Source organism: Aquarana catesbeiana, unplaced genomic scaffold, assembly GCF_042186555.1.
Source record: "Aquarana catesbeiana isolate 2022-GZ unplaced genomic scaffold, ASM4218655v1 unanchor228, whole genome shotgun sequence".
NCBI lineage: Eukaryota > Metazoa > Chordata > Amphibia > Anura > Ranidae > Aquarana > Aquarana catesbeiana.
Window position 1 is genome coordinate 3373398 of NW_027362655.1, and position 24999 is coordinate 3398396.

The following is a 24999-nucleotide window of genomic DNA, read 5'->3' on the forward strand; positions in this document are numbered from 1 at the left end:
GATCCATTATACAGACAGCTGTGTACACCTCACTATTATATCTAGTCCATTGTGCGAGGCTACAGTCACTAAGGGTGCTATGTAATAAATAAAATTTGACCTTCCCAGTCAGATCAGTACATCCAGAGACGTTCTGCAGCTGCAACCACAGAATACACCACAAGACGGGTGGGAGGAAGGGAATGTGAAAGTTGCTTTAATTTCACGATGAACAGGAAATAAAATGTTCTATTTCTCTGCAGACCTCACCATGACCCGACCTTATTTTTTTAAATTATTTTATTTAAAACATCATAAAATGTATATATACAGTATATAATGAGTGTGTGGTGGGAGATAATGGACAAGATGCTGTAGTGCTCCTTGACTCTGGGAGTGGGGTCACTCTGCTCTGATCGGACAGGTTGCAGAGGAAGCTGGTACCAGGAGAAAAGGTTGGGGTGGTCTCTGTGCATGTTGATGGTAGTGTATAGACCTGGGGGCATGCATTGGAATGTGGATGCCCTTTCCCAGGCCTATTGACATTTCCTTAGTGTAGTATCCAGACCCCTGCCTGGAACGAAGAGAGATATAAAGAGAGTCAGCCAGGGGCAGGGTTAGGAGGCAGTAAATTGTAGACACACACCTACATTTCCTGTCCTCCATATAGCAGAATGATGGCCGGAAAGTGGTTGTATTATCCTGACTGGGTGTCATATGATGTTCAGCAGGATAAGCCGCTAGCGCGCACCCGAGGGCGGCATGGCGATCGGTGGTGCAGTGTGTCGCTCTGACACACCACATCTCCAATCCCAGTAAAGAGCCTCTGACATAGGCTCTTTACAATGTGATCAGCTGTGTCCAATCACACCGCATCACATGGTAACCAAGAAGTGCCGTTTATCAGCATTTACTTTACTTGTGCTGACAAGGCGCAAGTAGAGGAGAGCTAATCAGCTGCTCTCCTGACAGGGGGGGTCTGCACTGGTAATCAGTGCATTGATTATCAGTGCAGACCCATTGAGGGTGCCCATTAGAGACCACCAGGGATGCCCACTAGAGCTCACCAGGGATGCCAATCTGTGCCCATCAGTGATGCCTGCCAGTGCCTCCTGATCAGTAATGTCTATCAGTGCCATCTATCAATGCCCATCAGTGCCACCCATCAGTGCCGCCTATCAGTGCCCATCAGTGCCACTTATAAGTGACCACTAGTGCCACCTATCCGTGCCACATATGAGTACCCATCAGTGCCACCTATGAGAGCCCACCAGTGCCACCTATGAGTGCCCACCAGAGCCACCTATCAGTGCCCATCAGTGCTGCATATCAGTGTCACCTATCAGTGTCCATCAGTGCTGCCTATAAGTGCCCACCAGTGCCACCTATCAGTGCCACCAATCAGTGCCCATCAGTGCCACCTATCATTGCCCATCAGTGCTGCATATCAGTGCCACCCATCAGTGCCACCTCATCAGTGCCTTTTAGTACCGCATATCAGTGCCCATAAGTGCTGCCTATAAGTGCCCACCAGTGCCACCTATCAGTGCCGCCTATGAGTGCCCATCAGTGCCACCTATCATTACCCATCAGTGCTGCATATCAGTGCCACCTATCAGTGCTGCCTATGAGTGCCCATCAGTGCTGCTTATCAGTGCCGCCCATCAGTGCCATCTCATCAGTGCCCATCAGTGCCATCTCATCAGTGCCGCCTATAAGTGCCCACCTGTGCCACCTATCATTGCCCATCAGTGCCTCCTATAAGTGCCCATCAGTGCCGCCTATAAGTGCCCATCAGTGCTGCATCTCAGGGCCATCTATCAGTGCCACCTCATCGGTGCCCACCTGTGCCACCTATCATTTCCCATCAGTGCCACCTATGAGTGCCCATCAGTGCCACATATGAGTGCCCATCAGTGCTGCATATCAGGGCCACCTATCAGTGCCCATCAGTTCTGCTTCAGTGCCGCCCATCAGTGCCACCTCATCATTAGTGCCCACCTGTGCCACCTATCATTGCCCATCAGTGCCACCTATGAGTGCCCATCAGTGCCGCCTGTGAGTGCCCATCAGTGCTGTATATCAGGGCAACCTATCAGTGCCCATCAGTTCTGCTTCAGTGCCGCCCATCAGTGCCACCTCATCAGTGCCCATCAGTGCCACCTATCAGTGCCCATTAGGGCCACCTATAAGTGCCCATCTGTGCCACCTATCAATGCCCATCAGTGCCACCTATCAATGCCCATCAGTGCCACCTATCAGTGCCCATCAGTTCTGCTTATTGGTGCCGCCCATCGGTGCCACCTCATCAGTGCCAATCAGTACTGCTTATCAATGCTCATAAGTGCCACCTCATCAGTGCCAATCAGTACTGCCTATCAATGCCCATAAGTGCCGCCTATAAGTGCCCACCAGTGCCACCTACCAGTGTCACCTATGAGTGCCCATCAGTGCCACCTATGAGTTCCCATCAGTGCCTCCTATGAGTGCCCATCAGTGCCACCTATCAGCGACCATCAGTGCTGCTTATCAGTGCCGCCCATCTGTGCCACCTCATCAGTACCCATCAGTCCCGTCTATAAGTGCCCATCTGTGCTACCTATCAGTGCCCATCAGTGCCACCTATGAGTGTCCATCAGTGCCACCTATCATTGCCCATCAGTGCCGCCTATAAGTGCCCACCTGTGCCACCTATCAGTGCCACCTATGAGTGTCCACCTATCAGTGCCACTCATTAGTGCCCAGCAGTGCTGCATATAAGTGCCTCATCATCAGTGCACATCAGTGCAACCTCCTCAGGGCCAATCAGTACTGCCTCATCAGTGCATGTCAGTGCAGCCTCATCAGAGTTTCATCAAAGAGCAGCTCATCAAAGTTTTATAACAGAAACAAAGAAAAACTTTTTTTTTTTCAAAATTTTTAGTCTTTTTTTACTTTTAGTGCACAAAATAAAAAACTTCAGTGGTGATTAAATACCACCGAAAGAAAGTTGAAAATTGGACTGGGCAGGAATGGAGTGAAAGTGGCCAGTAATGAAGTGGTTAATTCTATTCTTGGCACTAAATAAGATGAGGATTGTGGTGAGAAAACAGATACCAAATGTGCGCAACATTAAAACTGCATGTGTCAATGTGACGGAAAAAAAAATATGATACTTAGAATTATCAATGGATGACACTTTAAATGCCTTTACAGCTTAGCCACTAGAGATCAAGAGACCTGTTACAAGATTTTGACCAGATGGCACAGAGTGCCTACCGCTTTGCACTGATTTTTCCCTCAGGTCCCCAGCTTATGTTGGCAATGTGGCAATGCTGAGGGAACGATGCTGGACATCATCTGGGATTGTCCCAAGCTTGAGCCCTTTTGGCGCGAGGTGACCTGCACAATCAAACACCTGACAAATGTTTATCTAGAGGGGAACCTTGTGGCTTGCCTGCTTCTTCTCTCAAAGAGACCAATTAAAAAATACAAGGCCTCTCTTACAATCCAGTTGCTTAATGCGGCCAAGGCATGCACCCCCCTCTGTTGGAGATCAGAGAACCCCCCCATCCATATCCCTGTGGTTTGCTAAAGTAAATGAACTGAGAGATATGGAGGACCTCACCGCTACCTTGCACATCTGGGAGGAAATCTTCCATGAGACCTGAAGACCTTGGAATCATTTTGTGTACACAAATGACTATCTTCAGGAAATGGCGCAATCAGGCGGACCTTCTGGAATTGATCTTATTCCCTGGGCGAGTAGACTTTCTTTCTCTTTCTCTTGCTCCCTCTTCTTTCGCACTCTGGTAAGCCCCCTTCCACATATACTTGGCTCGGTAATGGGCTATATTATCCGGACATGGTGCGTATCCTTGTGCTGCCCTAGGCAAGATTAAAATCGGGCACCCCCATCTAAATTTATCCCATCCCTTCCTTCTCAAGTGACTATGTGGGGTCTCTGGTGGCTGTGCGGGGTCTCTGTTGGCTATGTGGGGTCTCTGGTGGCTGTGCAGGGTCTCTGTTGGCTATGTGGGGTCTCTGGTGGCTGTGCGGGGTCTCTGTTGGCTATGTGGGGTCTCTGGTGGCTGTGCGGGGTCTCTGTTGGCTATGTGGGGTCTCTGTTGGCTATGTGGGGTCTCTGGTGGCTGTGCGGGGTCTCTGGTGGCTGTGCGGGGTCTCTGTTGGCTATGTGGGGTCTCTGGTGGCTGTGCAGGGTCTCTGTTGGCTATGTGGGGCCTCTGGTGGCTATGCAGGGTCTCTGGTGGCTATGTGGTATCTCTGATGGACTGTGGGGTAGTAACCCCCCCGCTAACCTGCAACAGTGCTCCCCTCAACCCCTCCCTGCTAGCCTGCCACAATGCTCCCTCCAAACCCCTCACTAGCCTGCCACAGTGCTCCCCCATTCCTTTCCTTCCTTCCTCAGCTCCCAGCCCCGGGCCTCACCACATAAACCTCAGAACTCCATCTTCCTCCCGACCACAGCCCCTTGCTGGCCAGGCTCTTCAATATTTATGGGCCTATCTTAACACCTTGCCAGGCCTCCTGTCTGGGGATTGGTTAAACTCTCATAAATATTTAGATCCTTGCCTCTGTACCTTCGCCCACTAGTTTCTAGCATTTTCCATGGATCTCCGGAACTGGGGGAGGGCATAGAGGCCTGGTCTGCAGAGCCTTCTAGCCCGACCTTAATCTCAACCCGCAACAATTACCCAGACTCACACAAGCTACTGCGAGTCAGCTAAAATTTCCTAACCAAACTCAAATAGAGGATGCTACAAATGTTTTTGAGCTTTGTACAAAACTCTCTTTAACAGGGTCATTCCATTGAAAAGTGATAGTACTAGAACCTAACACCAAAATCCAAATATCAATTAAACTGTCTGCACTTCAATGCCGGACATTATGAGGGTCTTTATACAATATGTCTTAGTTCATGTCATGAAGAGGGTGGAAGAAGATGTAGGACATCCTTTACACTGAAAGTCTGCAATAGGTATAAAAAAACTAGCAAGTAACTGCAGAATTCCACCTATAACTGGTTTATCAATTTTAGGTGGACTGATCCTTCAGGGTGCAACTGTGAAAAGACTTTGTCCTCATATCATACCTCATACTCGGTTCCATCGAAAAGAACTTCAATACAAAGTGGCTAAAAAGATCCAAGAAATAAAAAGGACCAGGAAAGGTTTATAGAGGCAGAAAAGTGAAGTGACCTTATAATACCGAACCCAAGGAGAGTGATCAGAGGACCCAACTCTACTGATTATGATTGACATGACATTGATCCATCACATGCAATATACACCTCACTATATATCACCTGAACATCTTATACATTATATCTAGTAGATTGTACGAGGCTATGGACAATGAGGGTGTTTTGAAATAAATAACATTTTACCTTCCCAGTCAGGCGGGTTCATTCGGAGAGGTTCAGGCAGCTGCAACCACAGAAAATACTACGAAAGACGAGCTGGGGGTTGTAAATATAAAGGTTGCATCAGTTTCATTTCTTCAACAGGAAACCCAATGTTCTACTTCTCTTTAGACTTCTTCACATCTGAGGGAGCAAAACAGGCTACCCAGAATGTCCCATCTTTCATATAAGAGAGAGAGACAGACTACCCAGAATATCCCATCCTTCATAAAAGAGAGAGATGGACTACCCAAAATGTCCCATTCTTCATATCAGAGACCAAGACATACTTCCCAGAATGTCCCATCCTTTATATCATAGAGAAAGGCAGACTACCCAGAATGTCCCATCCTTCATATCAGAGACCAAGACAGACTACCCAGAATGTCCCATCCTTCTTATCATAGAGAGAGACAGACTACCCAAAATGTCCCATCCTTCATATCATAGAGAGAGAAAGACTACCCAGAATGTCTCATCCTTCATATGAGAGAGAGACAGACTACCCAAAATGTCCCATCCTTCATATCATAGAGAGAGAAAGACTACCCAGAATGTCTCATCCTTCATATGAGAGAGAGAGAGAGAGAGAGAGAGAGAGAGAGAGAGAGAGAGAGAGAGAGGAAGAAAGAGAGAGAGAGAGAGAGACAAAGAGACAGACTACCCAGAATGTCCCATCCTTCATATCAGAGACCAAGACAGACTACCCAGAATGCCCCATCCCTCATATTATAGAGAGAGACAGACTACCCAGAATGTCCCATCCTTCATATCAGAGACCAAGACAGACTACCCAGAATGCCCCATCCCTCATATTATAGAGAGAGATAGACTACCCAGAATGTCCCATCCTTCATATCAGAGAGAGAGATAGACTACCCAGAATGTCCCATCCTTCATATCAGAGAGAGAGAGTGAAAGAGAGAGAGACAAACTACCCAGAATGTCCCAACTATTATATATATATTATATATAGTCTTACATATGTAGCAAGGTCCCAGGCCTCCTTCGGTCTAATGAGAACCTCCAGGGCCAGAGATAGCTGACATTCTTCTGTATATGGTGGGTTGTGAGGCATTGTTGGGTGCTGATGATTAAAGTCATTGGGCGCCAGACACTTCTTGAATGTAAAAGAGAATTTATTTCTCTTAAACTTTTGGGGGGAAAGAGGGTTAGGGCCAGGACACCCTTAGGCCACATTTGCATGTGCCGGAATGCTGTCTCCTATGGAAACAGTCTTTAACAGTCCCTAACACAAAATTTAACAGTTCCTTTCACTTCCACTACAATCACTCTTTGTAGTTCTTCAGCCCACTGAGCTCCCGATCTCTCACTAGACTCTCTGATTCACTGCCACTGAATCCCTTGAGCTCCTCCAATCTTCACAGTGGTAACTTTCTCAAGCGTCACCCCCGCCTCTCTGCTGAATCCCTAGCTTGGCACTCAAGATACCTCTCAAGCTTCACCCCACTGGCCTGATTGGTCCCTGGCTTGACACACAAGGCTGCTCTGCAAGCGTCACCTCTGTAGTCTGGGTCCCTGGCTTGATACCCACTGAAGTTTCCAGATTCTTCACCGTCCCCGGTTGGTGAGAATACTGCTCCAGTACTTGTTTCAGTTACTCACTGTGGTCCCTGGTAATAAGGTGTTTGGTCTCTTAGTGGCAACAGCTTCCCTTCTACCTCCGAACACGACAGGTTCTCCGGCCGACAGAACCGTCACTTTTGGTTGGACTGCAAGCTGCAATCCCAACCCTGCGCTGCTCTCTTGCTTCTGGATAGGCCCTCAGACAGCCCAGCAGCCAGATGTGCCAAGGATAGGCCCAATCTCTGGCCTAGCAGCCCGGGCAATACAACACACATCCACCCAGAGAGCCATCCAGGTGGCACAGAACACCGATCACCTGACTACATCCAAATATATATAGGTTCTCCCAGCAGGCCAAGGGATTCAAGAAAACCCCTGCCTATTGGCTGAGATACCCCATATACTTCTAAACTGTCCTTGCTTTTCCCTTCTCGTATCTAGTACCACCAATAGGGATGAGCCGAACACCCCCCTGTTCGGTTCGCACCACAACATGCGAACAGGCAAAAAATTTGTTCGAACAGGCGAACACCGTTAAAGTCTATGGGACACGAACATGAATAATCAAAAGTGCTAATTTTAAAGGCTTATATGCAAGTTAAAAAGTGTTTGGGGACCCGGGTTCTGCCCCAGGGGACATTTATCAATGCAAAAAAAAAGTTTTAAAAATGGCCGTTTTTTCGGGAGCAGTGATTTTAATAATGCTTAAAGTGAAACAATAAAAGTGTAATATTCCTTTAAATTTCATACCTGGGGGTGTCTATAGTATGCCTGTAAAGGGGCGCATGTTTCCTGTGTTTAGAACAGTCTGACAGCAAAATGACATTTCAAAGGAAAAAAGTCATTTAAAAATACTCGCGGCTATTAATGAATTGCCAGCCCAACAATACACATAAAAGTTCATTGATAAAAACAGCATGGGAATTCCCCACAGGGGAACCCTGAACCAAAGATAAAAAAAATGACGTGGGGGTCCCCCTAAATTCCATACCAGGCCCTTCAGGTCTGGTATGAATATTAAGGGGAACCCGGCCAAAATTTAAAAAAAAAATGGCGTGGGGTCCCCCTCAAAATCTATACCAGACCCTTCAGGTCTGGTATGGATTTTAAGGGGAACCACGCGCCAAATTTTATTAAAAAATGGCGTGGGGTTCCCCCCAAAAAATCCATACCAGACCCTTATCCGAGCATGCAACCTGGCAGGCCGCAGAAAAAGAGGGGGGACGAGAGAGCGCCCCCCTCCTGAACTGTACCAGGCCACATGCCCTCAACATTGGGAGGGTGCTTTGGAGTAGCCCCCCAAAACACCTTGTCCCCATGTTGATGAGGACAAGGGCCTCATCCCCACAACCCTGGCCGGTGGTTGTGGGGGTCTGCGGGCGGGGGGCTTATCGGAATCTGGATGGCTGTGATGCAGGAAACTTACAGGTGTCCTGGCACTATACACCATTCCGCTTGCTAAGCTGGCCGCCTGTATTCTGAAGTCCCTCAGAGGCTGGAGATCCCGCTCCGCGCTGTGGAGGCCGCAGTCTTTTGGTCACACACACACAGACCTCCCTGCTGGTTGTTGAATGGTGTCCGGAGAGTCCAAAAACAGGCCACGCCTGTCCTTTTATCTGTTTACCCAGCAGTCTGTTCTGTGACTTGGCATTGTGGGTCTGTGACTTGGCATTGTGGGTTAGTAGTCCCAGACTGATTTAACGACATGAGTCACTTCCTCAAGAAACTACATTCCCCACAATGCATAGTTGTTTGCTTCTTAAAGCGGAGGTCCACCGACCATTTATTTTTTTTTTTTCAACCATGCAGACACTAACATAATAACAATGTAAGACTCACTTGTTTGGTGAACTATGTCCCCCGATGTCCGGTTTTGAATAAAAAACAAAGTTTTAAAAATTGTGGACGGCCGGTTCCATCTTGCTTGTGGGTATGTGAAGCCCACAAGCATTTACTTCCTGGATGCGGTGAATGCTGAGCTACCACCATTCATCCCTCGTTCCCGCGTATGCTCAGTGTTAACGGCGCGGAGCACCGAAAACGTCCAGGTTGCCATCACAACGGGCGTCGTCGTTGGAAGTTTCCGCCCCGTTGTGATGGCAACAGATAGCTCTCAGGAGACAGTGATAGTTGTGATAGTTTCCAGGAGATAGTGCGCCACCCTCCTAGGATACAGTGCTCCGCCGGGAATAAAGACTATACACGCCTACTCCCGCGGGGATCCGAAACAGGGAGTTCCACTATGAAGACCATTTTTTCATTTAGACATCTGTTCAATGCCATGAAGGGATTAATATAAAGTTTACAATGTTTGGACCTCCCCTTTAAAAGAAAGAAAAATCCTAGTAAAGTTTCAGTGGTCACTAGAGGGAGTCAAACCCTTACTTAAGAAACAACACATTACTTAAAGCGGGGTTCCACTATCTCGGATATTTATTTTTTTTGGCAAAATGACAAAGATTAGGATCTATGAATATAGAACTCACTTGTTTCGTTTTTGAGGATCAGTGCTGCCAGTTTTCTCCTAATAAAGAAAGTTATAAATTCTGCTAGAGACGGTTGTCATCTTGCCTGTGGGCATGTGAAGCCCACAGGCATCCTCTTCTGGGATACGGTGCTGCTGATCAACCAGCATGCACCGCCCCTTCTATTTCCGATCTCGCGCATGCACAGTAGACTGACATCGGAGCGCCGTCAACAGCTCCGGTTGCCATCACAACGAGCGGCGTCGTAGGAAGTCCCGCCCCGTTGCGATGGCAACGGAGATAGAAATCTCGAGATAACTCGCGCCAGGCTGCCGCACTGACTCCTGGGAACAATGACACAAGCTCCCAGGAGCCAGTGCGGCTAATAAGAAGTGACGATTTAGCCGCAGTAAACACGCCCATAACTGCAGGCTGGACTTCCTGGAAGACACAAAGGTACTAACCGCAACAAAGGTACCGTAGATAAAAAAAAAAAGTGCCGTTTTGTCATTAGGACATTGCGGTAATGCTCTTCATCTATTGTTTTAAAAACGGGTGGAGATCCGCTTTAACATAATATCTTTTGGTAGCAAACCCGTGTGCTACATATATATTTGTTTATATATATGTATTAAAATAAAAAGGTTATTTTCATAAAGTTGTTATGTTTGGAATTAATACAGGGGCCATTTAATCCAGAAGGTGTTATGTGTTTAATTCTAATAATTTAAGTTTAATTGTAAAGGGGGGCTAAGGGTGGTTAGTAGGTCAGCTAGCAAATCAGCCTTACACCAGTCATGGACACTTTGGGTGTACTGTTCCTCTTTGGCTGTACTGTTCCTGTCTACCTCCTTTAGGGCCTGTTTATCCAGGGAGGGGCCCCTCCTATCAGGAACCAAAAAGAACTGTCCTTGAGTGTGATGTTGTTATGTTTTTAGGTTAGTAGTAGTTCCCTTCTGACATAACAAAACAAGCAGAAATGTATAGGTTGTGTAGCGGTACCCCCATGCTGGTTTGTTCATTATCATCTTGCCAATCACTCCACTTCCGATCCCCCATCGCACGCACATGACACCAAACAGTCAAAGTTCAAGTTTTATCACTCTTTAGTCGTGGAATCAATCTGGGATTATTCATAGAGAGATATGAGATACTCCACCAGACCCCACTAAAAGAGGGTGTAATCCATAGCCGTAGCTTTGATATTGGACTTCCCTAAACGACACTTTTCCTGGTTCTATTGCTTCCTCTTTTGCAGCACTCCCAAGTTAAACAAAAAGGAGCATTACTCTGAATAATTCCCTCTGCCTGACCGCTAGATTTCCTTTGAGTGTTGAACTTGAAGCCACAGGCCATCACTGCCTATTTCCATGACTCCCATGCCAACGTCCATCAGTCTTTTTGGGAAGGTACTGTAATATGGTTTATACAGTGGTCCGTAGGCTCACAGTATGTTATTCCATTTTACTTCTGCTCTAGTTTCTCTGGGTTTCCACTGACCTGTTCTCTCCCCATCAACAGTCCACGTTTCACTCACAGAAAGTCGATCCCCAGTCCGCTTCTTCCGCTTTACTTCTACTTCCTCCTCACTCGCCTGGCATATCCCCACGTTGGAATGTCCGGTTCTGTCCCCAGCGCTACATGCTGACTCTGCCGCAACCCAGGCGCCCGAACTGGACCTCCTGGAACACTCTTCTGGGCCCCAGGCCCCTTGCTCCTGCGCCCGGGCCCCAGGCCCCCTCTCCCGCGCCCGGTCTCCTTTCTCTCTCTCCCCGGAAGCATGTGGCCTCCCTTTATATAAGAGACCTCCTTTCGACCAAACAAGTTAATGATTGGTCAGGACTCTCACATAAGTTCTCTGCCACACAGGTCTCAGCCCATCCTCTCCTTCTGGAACAATCCACCATCAGGCAGAGGAGGTTTCTCTGAACCCAAGTGTAGGTGTCCACACCCCCCCACTATTCTGACACTTCCAACCCCAAATCAAAACAACCAGGCCTGGTAAAAATACCACAGGCCTGGCTAAATTTACCTGCAATAACTCCTATACTACACATTCTACAATATCCCACCTATCTTTAAGTAGAGTTTGCCAAAGTTGTGTTGCTGAATTTCTTTGCTGGAAGGATAATAACCCCCTTTCAGTGGAGATTTGTACATTGTATAGATAGAATGTAAGTGTAGGATGTGATGGAGTGCATTGTTCCATTATCCGCTCCTGACACCAACACACCATCAGAGTTCACTGCCAAAGTGTTGATTATAGCATTGTGGCCAGAAAGGTTTTGGATAAAGTTTCCATCAGGGAATTTCCACTGCTTAATATTATCCGGTGACCCAGATGCAAATGTGTACTGTCGTGGATGTAATACAACAGATCTGACAGACTTTTTGTGGTTTGTCAATGTGACACAAGTCTTTCCACCCACCATATCCCAAAGCCGAATGGTGGTATCGTGGCTTCCTGTGATGATCTGTGGTTCTGCAGCCTGACACCTACCAACATCCGCATGGAAGAAAACCACCAGGCCTTCAGAAAAAAACTAAAGACCTTCCTTTTCTGAGAAGCTGACATCAGAAAATGCATCCAGCGCCTTGAGGCGATTCAGTTCGCATTTGCAGCGCTTTATAAATCATTCATTCATTCATTCATTCATGGTTTATGTCTTCTCTTAGGATCTTCAGGGATGGGACATCTGTCCATCTCCATCGTTGCAGAGGACAAGAATTCTGTGAGCAGAGTATTTTTCTTGAGGGAGAAATGCTCTGGCTTAAAAATGTTTATTTGTTTAGCTGCAGTGACCTGCAGCTAGGTTTGTTTATAGGTGAGGTACAGTGTGTATATACTTGACAAAATGTATATATTTTTTTGTACGTAAATTATTTGTACTATAGCCTTATCCAAGTTGTTTCCCTTTCCCCATCCAATTCATTTCATGGGATGCCCTTGCTCCTGGGCTCAGGAGCCATTTCTTAATTTTCCTCAGCTGGGGACCAGCTGTATTCTGGTGGGGAGTGAGTGTAGTACCCTCTACCTTAGGTAGGTAGGTTGCTAATGTAGTGGTTTTTGTGTGTACTGTCAGTGCAGGTAAATTTAAGCAGGCCTAGCTGAGATCTAGGCCTGTTTGTTTTTGATCTGGGGCTGGGGAGTGGTTTAGTGTAGCAGCAGGTGACTGACATGTGCTTCATCTCTCTGGCGCCTCCTCTTTGTCTTCAGAAGGTTCTGGAAAAGAGGCAGGGCAGAGTGCTGGAGTGACATGGGGTTTATTTGGGAGCCCTGACCAATCCCCAACTAGAATTGGCAGGGGGCAGGCCTCCTATATATATATACCCATTGTCAGCCTATTGTGGGAGGGGTTGCCAGGTGGAAGAACTGAATGATGGAGTGTTAGCCTGTCATGGCCCTGGAGAGAACCCCCTTTCTGGAGGGGATGAATTTGGGTCTGGAGCTCAGGCGCTGGGAGCCTCTTTCCGCACGGTCATTGAGAGGTGTCCAGGAAAAGGAGCAAGAGGACAGTGGGGAGCACTACCAGGCAAGTTGTTCAGGAGGGATCTATGCCAGGGTCGGTGAGTGAGAAGCTCTGGGAGAGACATGCCAGGATTGGATGTGAAGCCAGAGGGAGAGACTGTGGTGTTTTTGGAGTCAAGTTGCTGCAGCCAGGAGGGTTGGCAGGATTTGCATCAGACTTTCTGGGAGTAGTAGTCCACCAAGTATCAGTTGGCACAACTATCCCTTTCTTCTAAAATGATTGTTACAACTAGAGGGACTGCAGACCCCCACCTGTAAAATGGCTACTAGGAAAATGTTAGGACTTATTCAGAGTGAGGCTTAGACATGTGATAACGGTGAGAGGAATCTAGAATTGGACAGTAGAGGAAAGCAAGTAATGTCAAGTAGTGTGCTGGAGGAGATGTGAAGCAGAAGAGACTGTCAATTTAGATTCAACCAACTTTATTTTCCCATTAAGACAAATTCATCATTTGGGCATCCCGTGTCCCCTTTGCCCATCCAAGTTTAATCCCCTAATAAAAACAACAAAAACAAGTAAAAGACTATTCATTGACTGGGAAAGTGTGTCTAAGATGGATGTCTGACCAAGCAGGGTGATGTGTGGAGCTAGAACATGCAGTGACCCCACGGGGGCACTGCTACATTATATATATATATATATAGTTCATTCGGTGATGTACAATTTATAAATTGCATGCATCAGTGACACTGCCCCTCTAGTCTTCCTGCTGGAGCACACGCTTTGTGGAATAATGGACAGGGCACTTGAGGCAGAACAGCGGGAGGAAGAGGAGGGCTTTCCTCTCAAGGCCCCCTTTATCCAGATAGCATTCCTGCGGGTCCGCCAAACACACAGGAAGAAGAGGAGGAGGATGATTGTGTCAGCATGGATGTAGAGGATAACACTCAGCAGCAGTCTTCAAGGAATGTTTTTCAGTCCCCAGAAACCCAAGGAGTTGTACATGGCTGGGGGGGAGTTAGTTACAGATAATGTGATCCTTAGTGAGCCAGAGGACTCAGAATTGAATGCCTCTGCAGACTTACGCTGCATGGCCTCCCTGATTCTACAAAGCATGCGAAAGGACCCTAGGATTTTTGGTATCAAGGAGAGGGATCATTACTGGCTGTCAACCCTTCTTGATCCACGTTACAAGGGTAAGGTTGCATTATGCATCCTGCCTTCGCAGAGGGAGCAGAGAATGAAACATCTTCAGGAGGCCTTGAAGAAAAGTTTGTGTAATGCATTTTCCATACCCTGGGAGGTTACCATTTCCTAGTGCTCGACAACATGTTACTAAGGCTTAGTTCGGTCAGAGGAAGAGCTGTGGAGAAGGTGGCTGGCTGCCCGATGCCTTTAAACAATATTTCAGTCCTCAGCACCAAGGTTCCAGCAACCATCGCCAGCATCTGCATTACACAATTATTTTTTGGTTTCAAAACCAATTTTACTTGGAGGGGTGTAGCAATGGGGGCCAAGTTCGCCCCCATTTTGGTGCACTTGTTCATGGCCCAGTGGGAGGAGGATGTCATCTATGCCCTAAAGAGACCAGAGCTAGTTTGCTGGGACAGGGTGACCAGGACTCTCTGGATGCCTTTATGACTTTGCTTAATTATAACGACAGGGGTATCATCTTGAGTTATAAGGCTAGTCTTACCACTATACATTTTCTTGATCTTGCGATATCATTAATAGATCATCATTTAGAATTCAAAACATACTTTAAACGCACCGACCAGAATGGATACATTTCAGTCGACAGTTGTCACTACACACAATGGCTTAAGTCGGTTCCACGCAGCCAATTCTTACGACTGCAGCGGAACTGTACTAAGACAGCTGATTTCCTTTCTCAGTCCCAAATCTTGAAAAGCAGATTCCTGGAGAAGGGCTACAGATCCACTGATCTAGACAAAGAGATCAATAGGGCCTCCTTGATAGATAGGAGCTCCCTGTTGGCTGATCGTCCTAAGCCTGTCTTGGATAATAAGTTCAAGTGGTCCTTTTTCACTACTTATTCTACTCAATTTAGACAGATTAAAGAGATAATAAGTAAACATTGGAGAATCCTTCAGAGCGATAGATACCTGGGTCCGGTGATTCCAGAACATGCTGGTGTCACACAGTCATGAAATGAAACAAACAAGATGTGCTTTAACTGCAGACTTTCAGCTTTAATTTGAGGGTATTTACATCCAAATCAGGTGAACGGTGTAGGAATTACAACAGTTTGTATATGTGCCTCCCACTTTTTAAGGGATCAAAAGTAATGGGACAAATAACAATCATCCATCAAACTTTCACTTTTTAATACTTGGTTGCAAATCCTTTACGGTCAATTACCTAAAGTCTGGAATGCATAGACATCACCAGACGCTGGGTTTCATCCCTGGTGATGCTCTGCCAGGCCTCTACTGCAACTGTCTTCAGTTCCTGCTTGTTCTTGGGGCATTTTCCCTTCAGTTTTGTCTTCAGCAAGTGAAATGCATGCTCAATCGGATTCAGGTCAGGTAATTGACTTGGCCATTGCATAACATTCCACTTCTTTCCCTTAAAAAATTCTTTGTTTGCTTTCGCAGTATGCTTCGGGTCATTGTCCATCTGCACTGTGAAGCGCCGTCCAATAAGTTCTGAAGCGTTTTGCTGAATATGAGCAGATAATATTGCCCAAAAGACTTCATAATTCATCCTGCTGCTTTTGTCAGCAGTCACATCATCAATAAATACAAGAGAACCAGTTCCATTGGCAGCCATACATGCCCACACCATGACACTACCACCACCATGCTTCACTGATGAGGTGGTATGCTTTGGATCATGAGCAGTTCCTTTCCTTCTCCATACTCTTCTCTTTCCATCACTCTGGTACAAGTTGATCTTGGTCTCATCTGTCCATAGGATGTTGTTCCAGAACTGTGAAGGCTTTTTTAGATGTTTGGCAAACTCTAATCTGGCCTTACTGTTTTTGAGGCTCACCAATGGTTTACATCTTGTGGTGAACCCTCTGTATTCACTCTGGTGAAGTCTTCTCTTGATTGTTGACTTTGACACACATACACCTACCTCCTGGAGAGTGTTCTTGATCTGGCCAACTGTTGTGAAGGGTGTTTTCTTCACCAGGGAAAGAATTCTTCAGTCATCCACCACAGTTGTTTTCCGTGGTCTTCCGGGTCTCTTGGTGTTGCTGAGCTCCCCGTTGCGTTCTTTCTTTTTAAGGATGTTCCAAACAGTTGATTTGGCCACACCTAATGTTTTTGCTATTTGGTTTGGTTGATTGGTTTGTTTTGTTTTTTCAGCCTAATGATGGCTTGCTTCACTGATAGTGACAGCTCTTTGGATCTCATATTGAGAGTTGACAGCAACAGATTCCAAAATGCAAATAGCACACTTGAAATGAACTCTGGACCTTTTATCTGCTCCTTGTAAATGGGATAATGAGGGAATAACACACACCTGGCCATGGAACAGCTGAGCAGCCAATTGTCCCATTACTTTTGGTCCCTTAAAAAGTGGGAGGCACATATACAAACTGTTGTAATTCCTACACCGTTCACCTGATTTGGATGTAAATACCCTCAAATTAAAGCTGAAAGTCTGCAGTTAAAGCACATCTTGTTTGTTTAATTTCAAATCCATTGTGGTGGTGTATAGAGCCAAAAATATTAGAATTGTGTCGATGTCCCAATATTTATGGACCTGATTGTATATAGAGGGGCTCGGTCAATACAGGGACAAATTGTGCTCAATGTGATTGACCCTTTAAAACCATTTAATTTTTTTCACCAATGTAAGGGCTACTACCCATGCTCAGGTGTAATGTATGCCTCCACGATATTTGTGGGAGACGCAAAACAGACACATTTACATCATCCATTACCCAACGTACTTACCCAATGAAACACTTTCTTTACCCAATGAAAGCCTTAGTGGGGTCTCTCGCCTCTAAACATACTGGATACATGAGCTCAAGGCCTACTCGCCATTCGGCATGAACGTCAAATGGGACATAAATTTTTTCTTCAATCAAGCCTAATCTTCATGCCACATTTTGATTGTATCATGCGCGCCTACGTTTATTATTCCTTTTTATTGTGTGTTATTTTATACCATTCCTTTATTATTAGTGCATTTATGTGTACATAATGCCTTACATTATGCCTTATGTAGTTAGTTCTGTCCTGCTTCTCAAACGAGGCTTGATATTTTTTGCCCTTGAGGCTTGGGGCGCACTTGGTCACCACATTGGTGACATGATTGCGCTCCTGACCACAACGAGGCTTAGACGTATCGTCGTGGGTTACACGACCAGCGTTACTCCACCCACGGGCTTTCCAAGTGAAGTGTTTGCCTTGTGCTGGTCGTGCCACTTCCGGGTTGGCGCCGTGCGCTGAATCACGCCCCCTTGACGTTACGTTTGTTGTCATGTGACCAGGTCTGCTGTGTTCATTGGCTCCTAGACCGAGGCTTGGAACTCATATTGTCATGTGACCGGCTCTGTTCCACTCACTGGTCTCAGGATTGAGGCGTGGAACTCATGCCAGTCGCGCCCCTTCCGGGTCGATGTATGCTTTGATGATTGGTTTCTCAATATACTTGTATTCTATAAATATGTGCAATGTGGGGAAGCCGATGTATGCCCCAGTTGAAGTTCATTGGGATGAAATGCGTTGGGCTTGGCTTTCAGCTCCCATTACTTTTTATTCTGTGATCATGGATGAATGTTGTTTTTTTCAATAAACCCACCTTTTGACCTACACCACATGGAGGCATTTTTTCTTTCTATATCTCCTCCGATAAGAGTGTTTGGCTCTGATGAGATCAACTTTGGCTGTTCACCATCTGAGTTCTAGCCTCATATCCATCCGCACGATTTTCTGGATCCATCTTTGGAGTTCACTGGATTCCCTGGATTCATCTTGGAAGTTTGCTGACTGGGCCATCCTAGCGTGATTGACTCACTGTCGCTGACATGCAAGTCCACTTCTTTTGGTAAGAGTATATACCCCTTACCCTGGGTGGAGGACACAATATCCCTAGTGCTCTGTGTGCCTGCCATGGCCGTTGCATCCCACTTCTGAACAACTCTTTTTGCGGTGGACTTTATATATGTTTACCCTTATGGTTTTTCACCTTTGGGACTTTCCATTTGTGTTTTTAAACACTACACATATATCTTCTCACATGTTCATTCCATTTTGTGATTTATCAGTGTATGATTAATGGTTTTCATCACATGCTTGTGCAATTTGATATACTGTTGGTATATTGTTATTGAATATTGCTTTATATCACCTAGCGCTACATTTTTATTAATAGATCTTTATATCACTAGAGGGGTCACCAGCGGGAGGAAGGAGGTCCTGATTCCTCTCTATAGATCTTTATATCACTAGAGGGATCACCAGCAGTAGGAAGGAGGATCTGATTCCTCTGTATAGATCTTTATGTTACTTGAGGGATCACAAGCAGGAGGAAGGAAGCCCTGATCCCTCTATATAGATCATCAAATTACTAGAGTGATCACCAGCAAGAGGAAAGAGGTCCTGACTCCTGATTCCTCTATATAGATCTTCATGTCACTAGAGGGGTCACCAGCAGGAGGAAGGAGGCCCTGATCCCTCTATATAGATCTTTATATTACTAGAGGGAACACCGGCAGGAGGTCCTGAATCCTGATTCCTCTATATAGATCTATATATCACTAGAGGGATCACCAGCAGAAGGAAGGAGGTCCTGATTTCTCTATATAGATCTTTATATCACTAGAGGGATCACCAGCAGAAGGAAGGAGGTCCTGATTCCTCTATATAGATCTTTATATCACTAGAGGAATCACCAGCAGGAGGAAGGAGGTCCTGATTCCTCTATATAGATCTTTATATCATTAGAGGGGTCACCGGCAGGAGGTAAGAGGTCCTGATTCCTCTATATAGATTTTTATATCACTATAGGGATCACCGTCAGGAGAAAGGAGGTCCTGATTCCTCTATATAGATCTTTATATCACTAGAGGGATCAGCATCAGGAGGAAGGAGATCCTGATCCCTCTATATAGATCATCATATCACTAGAGTGATCACCACCAACAGGAAAGAGGTCCTGACTCTTGGTTCCTCTATATAGATCTTCATGTCACTAGAGGGGTCACCAGCAGGAGGAAGGAGGCCCTGATCCCTCTATATAGATCTTTATATTACTAGAGGGAACACCGGCAGGAGGAAGGAGGTCCTGACTCCTGATTCCTCTATATAGATCTTTATATCACTAGAGGGATCACCAGCAGAAGGAAGGAGGTCCTAATTTCTCTATATAGATCTTTATATCACTAGAGGGGTCACCAGCAGGGGGAAGGAGGTCCTGCTTCCTCTATATAGATCTTTATATCACTAGAGGGATCACCAGCAGAAGGAAAGAGGTCCTGATTCCTCTATATAGATCTTTATATCACTAGAGGAATCATCAGCAGGAGGAAGGAGGTCCTGATTCCTCTATATAGATCTTTATATCACTAGAGGGGTCACCGGCAGGAGGAAAGAGGTCCTGATTCCTCTATATAGATTTTTATATCACTAGAGGGATCACCGTCAGGAGAAAGGAAGTCCTAATTCCTCTATATAGAGCTTTATATCACTAGAGGCATCAGCATCAGGAGGAAGGAGATCCTGATTCCTCTATATAGAGCACTAAATGGCTCATCAGCAGGGGGAAGGAGGTCCTGCTTCCTCTATATAGATCTTTATATCACTAGAGGGATCACCAGCAGTAAGAAGAAGGTCCTGATTCCTCTTTATAGATATTTATATCACTAGAGGGATCGCCAGCAGGAGGGAGGAGGTAACAAGTCCCCTAAATAGATCTTTATTTCACTAGAGGGATCACCGGCAGGAGGAAAGAGGTCCTGATTCCTCTATATAGATCTTTATATCACTACAGGGATCACTGGCAGGAGGAAGGAGGTCCCAAGTCCTCTATATAGATCTTTATATCACTAGAGGGATCACCGGCAGGAGGAAGGAGATCCCGATTCCTCTATATAGATCTTTATATCACTAGAGGGGTCGCCAGCAGGAGGAAGAAGGTCCCGAGTCCTCTATATAGATCTTTATATCGCTAGAGGGATCACCAGTAGGAGGAAGAAAACCCTGATTCCTCTATATATCACTAGGGGGGTCACCAGCAGGGGGAAGGAGGTCCTGCTTCCTCTATATAGATCTTTATATCACTAGAGGGGTCACCAGCAGGGGGAAGGAGGTCCTGCTTCCTCTATATAGATCTTTATATCACTAGAGGGATCCCCAGCAGAAGGAAGGGGGTTCTGATTCCTATATATAGATCTATATATCACTAGAGGGATCACCAGTAGGGATGAGCCTGATGTTCGAGTCGGACGTAAGTTATGCGGTGGAACACCGTTAAAGTCTATGGGACACTAACATGAAAAACCAAAAGTTCTCATTTTAAAGGCTTATATGCAAGTTATTGCCATAAAAAGTTTACAGGGACCCGGGTCCTGCCCCAGTGGACATGCATCAATGCAAAGTTTTTAAAATGGCCGTTTTTTCAGGAGCAGTGATTTTAATGATGCTTAAAGTGAAACAATAAAAATTAAATATTCCTTTAAATATCGTGCCTGGGGAGTCTGGTATGGATTTTGGGGGGGACCACCACGCTGTTTTTTTATTTTGGTGCAGGGTTTCCCTTAAAATCCATACCAGACCTGAAGGGCCTGGTATGGATTTGGGGGGGACCCCCACGCATTTTTTTTTTTTTAATTTTGTTGTGAGTTTTCCCTTAATATTCATACCAGACCCAAAGGGCCGGGTAATGGACTGGGGGGAACCCATGCCGTTTTTTTCAATGATTTTAATCTATATTGCAGAGATCCAACAATTCATTACAGCCGCAAGCAGTTTTAAATGACTTTTTTTCCTTTAGAAATGTCATTTTGCTGTGGTATTGTTCTAAACATGGGAAAGATGTGCTACTTTACAGGCATACTAAGGATACCCCTCAGGCACGATATTTAACCACTTCCCGTCCCACGTATAGTAATATGATGGCCGTAAGGTGGTCATATGACGTTCTCGGCTTCCCGGCCATCTAGGGGGTGCGTGCGTGCCGCCTTGCTCAGGAGCCGATGCACGTGACTGGCGGCCGTGATGTCTCCCGGGCACCCACGATTGCTTGTCACAGAGCAGGGACGTGGATCTGGGGCGACAGCCCGTGTGTTCCTTGTATATAGGAACACCGATCGGTCACCTTCCCCAGTCAGTCCCCTCCACCCACAGTTAGAATCACTCCCTAGGTAACACGTTCAACCCCTTGATCACCCCCTAGTGTTAACCCCTTCCCTGCCAGTGACATTTATACAGTAATTAGTGCATATTTATAAATCACGTGATCAGCTGTCAGACAACGACAGCTGATCATGTGATGTAAACAGAAGATCTGTAATCTTTTTTTTCTCCTCACGTTGTCAGCGAGTTCACCGGCTTCTGTGTAAGGGACATCGGTCCCAAAGAGGAAGAGGCACAGCCACCTCATCTGTGCCCACCAGTGCCGCCTGCCAGTTCCCACAGTGCATATCAGTGCCACCTATCAATGCCCACGGGTGCTACCTATCAATGACCACCAGTGGTGCCAATCAGTGCCTCATCAGTGCCACCTAGCAGTGCTGCCTATAAGTGCCACCTACCAGTGCCCATCATGGTCATCTATTTGTGCCCAGTACCAGCTATCAGTGCCACCTATTAATGCCCTTCAGTGCCACCTCATCAGTGCCAACCAGTGCCGCCTCTCAGTGCCCATCAGTGCTGCATATCAGTGACATGTGTCTGCTGCACCATGTACTGGTATGAAGAAGTCTCCGGTTCTCTTTGTATTGCTTCCTTTATGTGAAATCCCTGGTGATCCCGCCAGTCCCTCTGCTTTCCTATTAAAAACTGACCACACTAGGCATGAGAGCACAAAATGATCAGTTTGCTGGCTGTGCTGAGCTTGGAAGTCAACCTGCTCTCCTCCAATGATCAGACTTGTGCTTACAACCTCCCCCCTGCACAGCCATTCACTGGGAAGACCGGTGTGTTGCTGTTTCTCCTATCCCAACCATTATGCAGCTGAGAACCGAGGGAATGTGGTCACTTATAAAAAGGGAAACAAAAGGTATTCATCATTTTTTTTATATGTATACATAAATGTTTTACCACTCATTTTTGTTTTAAACTAAATGGGTTGTATTACAAGGTGAGGGCTTACATACACTTTACCTTCTATCCTTCAGTGTTTACTGTATTTATAAGTGTATGAGTATGATCTCAGATGTTAGTAAAAAAACACATCTGTCCGAGGAAACTAAGGTGTCTATTTATAGAAAATTCATTCAGCCGTTACAAATATTGCCATGATTTAACACAGTGATATCCTATGATTGTCAGCTCCATCTAGTGACCATAAAACTGTATTTTTCATGAAATAACTCAATCAGTAACAATAGCACAATACCGTATTATGACCACTATATGGAGCCAAGGAAATCAGTGTAGTAAATAAAATACATCCAATATTCATCACAGCTGGGCAAATGCTGGTCACATTCATTCAAATATTATTTTTTTTATAGTTAAAAAGAGGAAGATTTGGCTACTATAAATATACCACATCCATAATATATATAATTTCAAAAAGAACCTTGTATGTCGGATTTTATTGGTACAAAAAAAGCCAAACATAAAAAGTACAAAAAATATAAATCTTTCTTACAGATATTACAATGATGTGTTATAACCACATGGGAACAAATCCATCAAACATTAGGCCATATATATTCATAGTGACTGAAATTACTGAATTGTCCAAGAAGCCGACGCGTTTCACATCAATAAGCTTCCTCAAGACCCTTTTTGCCTTGGCAGCAAAGAAAACCAGCCTAACTAAAAAAACATACAGAATATAAATCCATAGCAATCTCATAATTTTTGTAAAATTGTAAATTATCATCTGTGCCACTTACACAATGCTTGGGGGACATAGCAAGGAGACGGCGATAAATATCAATGTAGCTTGCACAGTCAGCTGGTCATGAGTTATAAAGATTAGGGAGATAATAGACATGTGCATGAAAAAAAAAAAAATTTTTTTACTTGTACAAAATTTAAGTTTTGCTCAGGCACATAAAATCCCCCCCCCCCCCAAAAAAAATGTTGATGCCCCCCACCCCCACATTTACAAACATAAACTCACACATTGGGGCACCTATGCCTTAAAATGTTGATTGCGATACACATGTTACATATCGCCGGAATGAGAGCGATAATTCTAGCACCAGACCACCTCAGTAACACTAAACTGATGGCCTATTAAATATAGGGTACTGAAGTTTGTCACCATTTCACAGGCGCACGCAAATTTAAGGTTTGGCATGTTGGGTATCTATTTACTCGGTGCAACCTCGGCGTTTACATTTTACCAAAACATTGGGTAATTTATTGTGTTTTTGGGCCCCTAAAAATTAACTTTAGCATGTTTTTTTTTTTTTCCAAAATAGATTTTTATTGAAAGAAAAATAAATCAGCATAACAGTATCATCATACAGTTGTACAAGAAGTAAGGAACAGAAATTCTTGCGATTGAGACAAATGTGTCAATGAATTGGCTATAACAGAAAATCTCTTGTATTTGCATTACAACATATGCACGACAAGAAAGTTTAAACTATTCAAATATAACAATAAATCAACTGTCGAGAGAGTGATGTTGGTTACAATGGCACAAATTTTTTCTTTTTTCCAATTGCTGTTACAACCACTGGAGGAAAATTCCCATTCGTTGGATGATGGTGTAAGGATTTGTATGACAATTCAATCCATGTGCAAAGTAGAATTGTTGGTCGGGAGCTGTGTTAGGAGACCCATAACGTACAAGATGTTAAGATGGGTTCTGTATGGATAGTGAAAAACATATGAAAGGCGGGAAGGGTGGGGGGGAGGGGTGGACATGAGGGGGGGAGGGGATGGGGATACAGGAGGGAGATTTAAGGAGACAGAGGGGTGGTTGTCTCCTCGGTCTCCGCCACTGGTAGTGTAAGTGCGGTCTGATATTGCTCTATGGTGAAGTAGGTTAGGTTTGTATGACCCCTATTGTCGGAGAGTTGCACAGGGCTAATGTTGACATGCGACCTCCCATACTCGTCCCTTGTTTAGGGGTGGGAGGTCCACGTCGTCTGGGGAAGAAGAAGTATACGGGTGGTGAGGCTGAAAGGATTATGCAGCGTAGATAGTGGATAGTGGATGGTGATCATAAGTGAGCAGGTCAAGGTCAAAAGTTAGTTCATCAATGATCGGTATCTGTCGGTTGATCGAAAATGAATCCAGCAAGCCCACGTCTTGGAGAATCTAGCTGGGGAGTCTCGGGAGATGGAAATGAGTTCTTCCATTTCAGCTATTTTGTTAATTTGTGTGAACCACTCTTGGATGGTCGGAGCATGAGACGAACCCCAATGTCTAGGGATGCACATTTTTGCTGCATTCAGTAGGGGTAAGATCAGTGTCTTACGGTAGTATGGAGTAGATAAATCTGAGTGATGAAAAAGGCATTGGGCTGGGGAGTGGTCTAAGTTATAAGTCGATATTGATTCAGTGAGTTCTCGGACTTGCGTCCAGAATGGTTGAATAGCTGGGCATGACCACATAATATGTAACAATGTGCCCGGTTCACCGTCACATCTCCAGCATTTGTTGGGGTATGAGGGGTTGAATTTATTTAAGATGGCTGGGGTTCTGTACCATCGTGTCAGGGTCTTATAGTTGTTTTCCTGAATGGAAACATTTAGGGAACCTTTATGGGCAATCGTAAATATATGTTCTCATTGATCTTCTGATAGTTCTGATTGTAATTCTCTTTCCCATGTTTTGCAAGCTTTCCCTTCTTTGGGGGAAGTTTCAGTAAATAGCATAGCATAAATACTGGAGATTAAATGTTGTTGGGGATTTGATTGGGAGCAGAGGTGCTCAAATGGAGTGAATGGTCGCAATATAGAAGAGTCGCGATTGACTCCCTGTAA

General features: G+C 45.3%; 1 protein-coding gene across 1 annotated transcript in view; it reads right to left on the bottom strand.

Annotated features, from left to right (window-relative positions):
* LOC141121640 (NACHT, LRR and PYD domains-containing protein 3-like) overlaps window positions 1-5499 on the bottom strand; it is an 80987-nt gene extending 75488 nt beyond the window's left edge. Inside the window, exon 1 of the mRNA XM_073611290.1 lies at window positions 5366-5499. Coding sequence (XP_073467391.1) covers window positions 5366-5387 — 22 coding nt within the window. The 5' untranslated portion in view covers window positions 5388-5499. The remainder of the gene's footprint in view (window positions 1-5365) is intronic.
* Window positions 5500-24999: the final 19500 nt, after the last annotated feature.